Source organism: Amblyomma americanum, chromosome 1, assembly GCF_052857255.1.
Source record: "Amblyomma americanum isolate KBUSLIRL-KWMA chromosome 1, ASM5285725v1, whole genome shotgun sequence".
Lineage (NCBI taxonomy): Eukaryota > Metazoa > Arthropoda > Arachnida > Ixodida > Ixodidae > Amblyomma > Amblyomma americanum.
The window spans coordinates 390,930,150-390,940,843 of NC_135497.1; the positions used below are offsets into that span (position 1 = coordinate 390,930,150).

Genomic DNA, 10,694 nt, shown 5'->3' on the forward strand with positions numbered 1-10,694 from the left:
ACGCAGTACTCTAAGCTTATTTTACCACAGACTGCACAAAGGAAATTGCGGCAGAGCACATAAAGCACGAAGTACTATGAGCAAGTGAACTTTAACATGTACTTTTCCAAAACTCTGTCACAGACATAAGCCATCTAGAAATCCTTCAATGACTACAATTCAATACTGCTGGTCACAGTGAGCAATTTAAAAGGTCAGTGAAGAGTTCAACATCTCTAGGACATTTCCAGCACATTATGCACAAGTTTGGACTCCATCTTAAGAAAGTGTTTTAAGTAGGTCATTATATTTGGGGACAGCTTTCAGTGGCACTGAAGCCAAAGCTAGAGGATTTAAACACAGGTCCCAGAGTATTTTTCTCAGGCACCTTGTTTCAGCTGTAAAGGCCAATAAAGCTTAAAACTACCTTTTTGTTTACATATTTTCTATGTGCATAACAAAATATTTTTCTTTGCAGTTCTTGCTAGTTTCCTCAAGTGCTGCAGAAGGTACCGGGGTTACTCAGGATGGCACGCAGTAACTGCAACCCAGCTTAGGGATTGAATGCATGCTCTTCAGAGAGCTTCACCTTCCTGACCTCCGAAGCAAATACACTTGCCCCCATCAGTTGTCAAAGAAGAAAGAAAAGAACGGGGAAGTGGGCCCAAGACCAAAGAAGTGAACAAAATAGAAAGAACTATTTGGGTGCAGCGGCATGTGGGTCAAGGCCCCTTCCCTTCCAGCATGGCCTTGGCTGCAGAGCCACAGAGTATTGCATTTCCTGCCCCCTCTCAAAGCAGTTGGTGATGTCATTTGCGACACCATAGTATGATTTCATGGTGTGTGAACAGCGCAAACAAAGGCGCTGTTCACCCACCATGAAAGCTTACCAACTCGCCCAAATCTCAGCTTTACCACAGTACGACTTTTTTTTAGTATATAACAAGAGGACTCCTAAGTGAGGCTCATATGAAAATAGTACAACTTTCTCAGAAAAATAATGAGAAAAATGGCCATAGTGATGTTAATACAAGTTGAAAACCCCAAGGTGTCAAGCAATTACACATAACAGCATTCACTCCTACAACACCCAGCTTAGGTTACCAGTGTCGATGTATTCACTATTTTTGTGTTTTATAAATAAAAATCGTTGAAGGAAGGAAGAAACATTTACTAGGTCTGGAAGAAGGTGGTGTTTGGAGCAGGATGGGTGGAGCCCCCAGTCTAACACCCCAGTGATTTATGGAGCTTGCTCTGACAACTCACAGCAATACCTGAAAATAAGCTGCTGAGAAGGAAATATGCAAAGAGCACAACCTGCTTTCTTTCTCTTCATCAGAGAATTCCCAAGCTCTTTATGTGCAATATCCAGTCTCGAATTAAGGATTTTATTCGAGACTTCGAACACTCATCTTCATCAGCACCATCAGTACGTCCACTGCAGGACAATGGCCTCTCTCATATCCCTCCAATTAACCCAGTCTTGTGTCAACAGCAGCCACCTTATACCCAGCCAATGATGAACGCTTTCCCAGACGAAGACAAGTTCACTTGTCAAAACGTTGGCAAGCACCCTGACGTTTTCCCCTCCCTTGTTCACTTTGTGATTATCAAGAACCATCTGACCAACCTCTTATTTACCACTAATCTCGTCTGCTCATCTCACTCTTGACACCCGCTCCTATGCTTGCTCTTTCTGCACTGTTTGGCACTATTTAGATTCAGATTCAATTCAAGCTGAAATTTCCCAACTCAACAATGCTTGCACATCCTCCACCAACAAAACCTCCCAAGTACTCACCGTGAGCAGCGGATAGAGGATGTGGTCAAGGTAGATAGGCAACAGATTCAGGAAGCCCTTGGAGCCAGCTGTCGTCATCGTGTAACATGTGTGGTCTGTATCTGTCCAAGCGTTGGTACCAGATGCAAGGCAGCGGTTTGCTAGCTGGTCCAGGACACCCTGCAGTCATGTATGAATCACAGCAAAATTAATAAAGCTCCATATTTAGTGCATTTGCGTTACACTCATGACAAACTTATGAACAACGGTGCCAGTTATCAGCCACCCAGTTTGCACATAATGTTAGAAATATAGTAAGGAAGAGCTGTGTGGGTAGGAGGGATAATTAATTCCATTTAATACCAACTTAACTGTTTTTCCGTCATCATTTTGTAGTTGTGTATTATTTTTTGAAAGACAGGCTGTAAAAAATTTCTTTCACTATGTTCATACGCATAACAAACCTTCTTATCGATATTACCTTAAAATTTTTGCAGCAGTCAGGTGGCTAACTTTCGGGTGCCACTGGTTCCCCTGCCAGTAGCTTTCACAGTTGCCTGTGAAATAATAGGCGTACCATACATTCACTTTCCTTCTTTTCTTCCACTTTTTTTCTGGAGCAGTCTCTGCCAAGAAGCTTTGCTAGCCCCCCAAGTTTCATCTGAGCTGCTTCTTTCTGTCCTGTATTATGCTGAAACTAACTTTGTTTCAACTATAACCATTTGCATTTTCTTGGATTTCATAAGGATTCCGGAAACCACCATACATATTTACATCAAATGACAGTGATAAACCAGCTGCTGAACACTAATCAGCTTGCCAATGTTGTCCTACTTTGTTCAACTGGACCGACTTTTTCAGGTCAAAATCGAGTTTGTGAAAATAGATATGGCATAGTACTTTTCCAGTGTTTATTAAATTTTAGGTGGAAACACCGACAAACCTATGTTCTTTTATTTCTAATGTACGTTTTCCCCTATCTTCAGTTTTGATAATCAAATGACACACGGTTACTAAAGCAAAAAGACGAATGGCCTTAGATCAACTGTCGTACCTTGTAAGGGTAGTCTTCACTGCCCATGAATATCAAATGCTCCAATGTGTGCGGCAGGCCATCATCATCTTGAGCTTCTGTGGCTGGGTTAGAAAAAAATATATACATGCTATGCTAAGCTTGCACAGCGCAAGAAACAATAGAGTACAGACCTTGTGAACATGCTTTACAGTGAAAGTCATGTAAAAGCCATGCCCTTTCAAAAAAAAAACCTTTGCACAGCATGGTACACCACTGGAACAGTTTGGGCATCAGGCAAAAGTGCCCTCAGCTGGCCACAAAACCACATAAAGCAGTAATCTCCCCTTCTGCTTGCTGCTGTGACACCACACTATGCATGCAGCTCGCCAGACAGACACCTGCATTCTTCCAAGCAAAATTATTTTGACTTAATACTCAAAACATTTGCAGTGCCAGCAAGTTCTGTTGAAGGCATTTTCCATAGGGAAGCTTTTGTAATTTATCGATCAAGCCTGCAAGTCTGACTGCACAATGTTGAATTATTATGCACAATACAAACAGGCACACTCATGTTCCAAGCAGCCATGTACACCTGACCAATAACCGCCCATTACTGTCACCTTTACCATCTTCCGATCTTCTGACTGCAGTGAAACGCCACTTCCTGCTTTACAAAAATAGCACAAATCCTTTGAAGAAACACTTAGCAAGATGCAGATAGACAAATATTACACAATAGGAAAGCAACAAAAACTGTTCAACTACCAGTGCCTGACATTGCACATGAATGAGCCAGGTACTGACACTGAAGAAAAGCTGACAAGAGCGTTGGGGAGGGGGGGGGTGAAGAAAGGATCTTGTAACACCTGTATTGCCTCTCTACAAGCCACTGGCACCCCAACAGAATGCAGCTGGTGCATTTACACGAAGTAATTAACAAGTTTATGACGTCAATTATTTCTCCCATCATCACCACATATTTTTCTAGTTCCCATCAATTCTGGGAAAACAACAAGAGACCCCAAAACAAAAAAAAAAACAAACACAGAACACACACATTTTAAATCCCAAAGCGAAAGTTTGGGACAACAAACAGAGGAGAGAAAGAGAAATGACCACACAAGAATGTACATGACACTGCACATGACCCTTCCAATAAAATGAAAAGTGTACATTCCGCTGTGGCCCAGTCATGCATCCTTTATGTTCAGAAGAGTTTTAAGGCCTGAGCAGAAAGACTGAAGGTCTCTCAATATCCCACTAAGCTCAGTGCAATCTACATGTGAGAGCACAGTCAAACAGATCAACTCAATGCCATCGGAGGTCTCCCCAAAACAGCTAGATCAGCCAAATGTGTTACAATACGCTCACAGGATGTATCATACTGCATCAAGGATGTTGCTGTTCACTACATGGTGCAAAGAGAGGCCATTTCAAACTCATGCACACTTTGGGATATTTGAGAAGCAGTGGAAAGAAAGACAATGTGGCTTCAGGGCGGCTGACCCCTGCACTGCAATGCTTATACGCTTTGTATTTCATTCCCCTCAGTTGGCAGGTGTGTAATGCAAGCACACAAAGGCACACTCAAAACATGTACATGCTCTAGGACCAAGGTTCCCAGCCTGAACTTTTACCAACTTGCGCAGATTTCATTAAACATTGTCAAAAGTTCCAATACTAACCAGCCATGTAACATGGCTTCTTCCAGGTCTATGTTGACAACTAAATTCTAAAGATGAATGAATCCAGAAGAAGAGATGGGAAAACTTTTCTTTAGCCAGTAGTTCTCACGTTCATCTTAGCATTGCTGTGGACAGCAGGAAGTGCATTGTGTAATAATTCTTTAACTGCTGAATAGTAAAATGCACCTTCAGAAGGGAGGGAACTGCATGGCCTCAGAACCCGCCCACATTCTGTCAGCCTAATTCCTTCAGGTAAGCCACGTGCTAGTAATATGCATTGTGGGGCTAGTTGGTGCATTCTCAGAGTTCTTTTCTCAGGGAGAGTTGCACCCTGTCCTGTCTTCCTCGCCCTTATTGTGTCATTTTTGTGTGCGCGGAAGAACTTTGAGAAGTCAAAAGATTCTTAGGAAAATGATCTAATATTGATGCAACTTCTGCATTCCACAGAAACTTTGTCACCCATGCTAAAACAGTGCAGTTATGAAGCATACTTTGCAGAACAACAAAAACCACTCATAACAAAATACGTGTTACCATTCTTATTCCATTTTACACTTCTTGTGTTACTTTACATTATTTTTCATCAAATAACTAGGGTAAAATAATTTGCAGTTCTGTCATGATGCAGTGTCATTACTAGTCATCTGAATATGCAGAAGCTAGTAGCATATACTTGTCTTCCCTTTGATGTAAATGACCCAGCAATGTTTAAGTTACTAAGTTGAACAAATATTTGTACCTTCCTGCAAATAATTCACTCTGCAACAAGCTGAGCCCTGGCCCAGCACTTGTACTGCATGCTGTTAAACAAGCTACAGCTGGCAGAAGTCTAGACAGAGAATTGCACAATCCTTGTGCCGCTTACAACAGTTGCAAACATTGGTTGGCTTGGTTTAAGGGGGTTTAACGTCCCAAAGCGACTCAGGCTATGAGAGACGCCGTAGTGAAGGGCTCCGGAAATTTCGACCACCTGGGGTTCTTTAACGTGCACTGACATCACACAGTACACGGGCCTCTAGAATTTCGCCTCCATCGAAATTCGACCGCCGCGGCCGGGATCGAACACGCGTCTTTCAGGCCGGCAGCCGAGCGCCGTAACCACTCAGCCACCGTGGCGGCCTTGTTGCAAACATTCTTTTGTCAAAAATACATAAGTAACTTCTTAAATTGAAAGAGCAGTCAACAACCCTTGCTGTAAGGATCCTGTGGTGCCAGGAGGTTGCAGAAAGTGAGAAGAGCAGTTTTCTTATCTCTTGAAAATTTAAAACAGGGGTCAAAAGGTACATCGCTAGTGGCCAGCCCAATTTCACTCTGCCCTTGCATGTTTACACTAAACAATGCCGCACATGCACTTTATCTGAATTCATTTTTGTATACTGTGCCCCCTTATATGAAGCCACAATTTTAGACCTGACATCCCTCAGTAAATGAAAGAACAAACGAAATAAGTGCTACTTTGCTTCTGTTTAAGTGCATGTTGCATCAAATAATGCATTTTCCAGATATATACAAAACTACAAAGCACCCTACATTTAAGGTGGCCCTAAGCACAACTCAGCATGCCATTCCTTGGATGGCTTACTCATACTTATGATCAAAATAAAGAAAATGAAGTTGAAAAGGGTGCAGTAAAACGCTCTACAGCTAGCTCAGCATCAGGAGCACTGCTTGTGCTTAGTGGCGCTGCAGCATGAGCTGCACTGGCAGTTTCAATGTGCCAGCTAGGAATACTGCGGGGAGAAAAATCCTTAGGGTCAACAAGACATGAGCTGGAATGAGACGTAGTTTAGGGCCCCCTTAGGTAAATATTACCTTAGATGAATGAAGCTTGTGTGACTGAGATACGACTGTTTTCACAGTCTGCAAAACTTTAAACCGTGAATTGCACTGTTTTAGCATGGGTGACAAACGGTTTCTGTGGAATGCACAAGTTGCATCAATATTAGACCAGTTTCCCAAGAATGTGTCACTTCTTTCACAGCAGCACGCAGCTTACTTGAAGGTATTAGGCTGAAAGATGCAGGCGAGTTCAGAGTTCATGCAGTTACCTTCTTAAGGTGCATTTTACGATGCAGCAGTTCGAAAATTATTAAACAATGCACTTCCTGCAGTGTGCACAGCAATGTTAAGATGAACGTGAGTAGTACTGGCTAGAGAAAGGTTTAAGCTGCCAGTTAAGCAACCAAAATGTGTAACTTGGCCTGCTTGCAACCAGGAATTTAGGAATGTAGCCTTAATGAGGACTGCATTTATTATTCCAGGCTCACAAGCTTGCTTTATCATGAACTAACCACACACACAACCTGTACACATTTCTTTTTGTGCAAATAGTTTGTGTATATTACCTCTCCCCCTATCCTCTCTCACTGTCCCCTTACCTCTTTCATTTCTCCATTCTGCCTGCTATCCTTTACTTCCGCTGCCCCAGCTCAGGTGCTTCAGTATCGATGGCAGATGCCGGTGATAGAAAAATATTTTCCTTCCTTTTTATTATTTTAATAAAACCGCTACTACTACTCACAAGCACAAATAAGTCCTTGTCACTTGTACACTCAGATATGACTGACAACCCTGCCCCTTCGGCTGCCATGTTCATCGCCTGTCAAACAGCTACTTGCAATGTGCCTACGCAAGGGCGGACGTTGGGCACTGTGTTTAAGCACACCATGTTCTCTGAACTAACCTTGCTTTAAGGCTCTTATCAAGAAAAACAACCTTGGAAAGGCTTACGTAATGGTGAAGGCACTAGCGAGAGCAATGCGCTCTCTTAATATGAAAATGCCACATATCGCACTGCACATTTGTGGTGTGTGCGGCGAGCGAACCGTTATCCTCCGCGCTCTGGACAATTCGGTGAAAAATTAAGATAGGCAACACAACGCACGCTCACTGGGAACTGCAGCACCTAAATGGAACGCTTCGTCACCATCAAATCCACCGCGCAACGGCCGACCGCACATGCGCGCGACCGAGCAGTGGGCGACCGATCGGATGTACGGGTCAGCAGGGCGTTGTACTAGAGAAGCGGCTTACCTATGCAGAGGTAACCACTGATGAGAGGACCATCAAATTCGGAAACACACACAGTCATGCCGGTTTTCGTTGACCGGTACTTCGCCAGTGGCAATTCGCCGTCGGTTCGGACGGCGCAGATTTCTTGAAAGTTGCTCATAACGTCTTTAGGAGCAGACCGCGAGGTCCAAGTCGGTGGTATTGGACCCGCAGCGTTCGATTTCGGGGACTCCGTGGTTGATGACAGCGGTCGCGCTTGCGACCGGCACGCGCGTGGGACTCACGAGTGGAAAGAAGAAGGTGCACACGAGCGACACAAGCGCGAGAAAAACAGCGACAACGAATGATTACATGCACCAATGCATCCTGAAGAACATGCCTGCAGCCTGAAGCGTCAGTGGTTTTTCTGCCCGCCGTAGAGCGCGCGTCCGCCGTACGGCGGCGCTGTCAGGTTGAAGGTTGTTAAAGGTTGTAGTTAGAGTCACTAAATAAAAATAAAGACTAAATAATGTCGTTATTTAGTGACTCTAGTTGTAGTGTTCCTGTATATGCTCCCGCATACAGACACTAGAAGGTTGAACACTAGAAGGTTGAAGCGAATTGTGGGCGAGATGAAAGAAGAGCGGGAAAAGCGGACCCAGCTAGAAAAAAATGGCCTGGCTTAGCTTATGGTTAAGCCTAGGATGCGAAGCATACGTCGCTTGGCAAGCCGTACTTCTCGTTCTTCTCCCGTTTCCGTGGCTCTTTGTAACTTGCGCTTTGCGGTCTGGCGAGCCGCCCTCTCCCTGGCCGACATCTCGCTGCTCAACTGACTCAACGAGTGCGTCACCTTCAGTTCAGTTCAGAAAAACTTTATTTCCGGCAGATGGTGGTCTCCATACCCCCTCTCAGGCTCGGCCGAAGCCTAAGCCCGATTAGGAGAAGAGGCCGTCGGCTGAGGACGGTGTAGCTGATGCTTCGCGGCCTCAGCCGCCATGCTTTTATACAATTGCGTGACGTCAGTATCTCCTAGCGGTAGGAGCGGGAGTTAGGCCGCCGGCGGAGGCTGCGCGTCCGCAAGCGAGCGCACGAGTTGAGCTCCAGCTTTCACAGCTGTTGTGACGTCATATCACGTGGTGCGTCGATGTAGGTCAAGTGGTAGCTACGCGGCCGCGCGCGGCGCAGCAAGGAAGATCTCGGTTGTGCGGCTAGTATGCTTCGCATAAAACAGGTTGAAGCGCTCAGGTCGCGGCCGGCTGGGCACCCCAGTTCGGAGAAGTGTCAGGTGGGGGACGAGGCTCGTCGATCCTACAGTGCTGTAGCGCAGCGAGCATTGAGTGAGAAAAATGAGAACGAGATGAAAAAGGTTAAAGCGGGCATGGAAACTCGCGGCAATAGCGTAAAGCGGCAGGAGAGTCAGCTAGAGCGATCCGGAGGCCAACAGATGAGTTAGGAAGCGAACGGTTGGGGCGCAGGAGGGTTCTGGTGGTCGGGGACTCGAATGTAGCGAGGGTTGAGGGAGGCGTTCTGACAGCAGTGAATGCAGACAGGCGGGTGCAGGTGGAGGCTCAGTTGGGGAAGTGCATGGTGGATGCAATGGCCAAAGCCCGGGAGGTGGTGGTGGGCAGCATGGATGGCGAACACCTTGTCGTCATCCATGCTGGTCTCAATGATGTACTGCAGGGGAGGAGCCAGAATCTTGAGACGCAGTTGGAGGTGGGGATGCGTAGGCTTAGAGAGGCCTCTGAGAGTGTGCATGTGACCATATGCACAATCCCAGAGGTCCAGAGGCAGGCTCGCGAAACGGAAAGGAGGGTCGTTGAGGCTAATCGGGTAATTAGGCTATTGAGTCGGCGACTAAGATACGAGGTGATGGAGGTCAACAGGGAAGTGTACGAGGTTAGGCCCCACACTTTTGCACAGGATGGCATCGACTACGGTGGTGCCACTGGCAAGAAGGTGGGTAGTAGGATAGGTCGCCAGGCAACAGCTTTTTTTGAGGACCCAGAGCTCTGAAGGAACCAGTGTAGAGAAGGAAGAATTAAGATCAAACGGACAATGGAACCATAGGGGAAGAAAGAGACGCAAGCGCCAGGGCCAAGTCAATTCAGATATAGGTTTCATTAACATGCAAGGTGGCAGGAATAGACTGAAATGGGAGGAAATAGAAGAACAGTTAAGGCAGGAGGAATTAATGGTATATGGTTTAGTGGAAACACATCTTAGACGCATGGAGTAACCACCCTGTAACCCAGACTACGCATGGGAATATTGCAATAGAACAGAGGGCAGCAGAAAGGGAGGTGGAATTGGGGCATTCATTCATAAAAGTATGAATTTTCAAAGGGTTAGACTGGGATGCAGGGAACATTTATGGCTAAAAGGAACAGTGGCAGGCAAGCAAACACTCCTTGGCTTTGTATACCTGTGGACAGGGGTTAATGCCAAAGAGGAAAACAGGAAAATGTTACAATGTATTGCAAGCGACATTGGTGAGCTAGGAGGACAGGGCGAGCTAATTATATTAGGCGGCATGAATGCACACATAGAAGACCTGGATGGGTACACGGATTCGACAGGAAGCATGCTGCAGGACATGTGTGACAGGCATGATTTAGTTGTATGCAACAGCACCGAGAAGTGTGAAGCGCTCATAACATGGGAGGCGGGGAGTCTGCACTCGACGATAGATTATGCACTAATGTCACAGAGGATGTATAATAGATTAGGGGTAATGAGCATAGATGAAGATGGTTCCAGAAGTCCAGGTAGTGACCACAAGCGTATCAAGTTGAGCTTCAGAAGAAAAAGCAATGCAGGACTGAAGCAAGACCAACAATCAGGGGGGAATTTTTACTCAGAAAAGCAATTGGAAGCAGCAGCCAAACAAATCGAGAAAGTAATTTTTGAGGATAGTGAAACAGAATGGACTTATACCAAATTAACTCGATTACTGGAGCTAGAGCTAGCTAAGGTGCGAGTAAAGCTAAAAGGGAAAAGATGCAAACCCAAGAGTTGGTGGGATGAGGAGGTCAAGAGGGCAATAGAAAAGCGCCAGGAAGCGTCCAGGGAACACAGATATTCTAAGAAGAGGGGGGAACCAAAACCCGAAGTAGACAGAAAATGGGATACCTTCCTAAAGTGTAGAAGGGACGCATCCTATTTGATTAATGAGAAAATTAGAAGAAAGGATGCCCAATGGATGTCAAAAGTAAATAAAAAGGATAGAAAAGCAGCCCAAAAG

At 45.3% G+C, this 10,694-nt stretch overlaps 1 protein-coding gene across 1 annotated transcript in view; it reads right to left on the reverse strand.

The window, feature by feature from the left end:
- LOC144115710 (uncharacterized protein C05D11.1-like) overlaps positions 1-7,908 on the reverse strand; it is a 75,546-nt gene extending 67,638 nt beyond the window's left edge. Inside the window, exons 1-3 of the mRNA XM_077650182.1 lie at positions 7,493-7,908; positions 2,814-2,896; positions 1,781-1,939 (exon numbers count right to left, since the gene is read on the reverse strand). Coding sequence (XP_077506308.1) covers positions 1,781-1,939; positions 2,814-2,896; positions 7,493-7,631 — 381 coding nt within the window. The 5' untranslated portion in view covers positions 7,632-7,908. The remainder of the gene's footprint in view (positions 1-1,780; positions 1,940-2,813; positions 2,897-7,492) is intronic.
- Between the last annotated feature and the right edge of the window lie 2,786 nt (positions 7,909-10,694).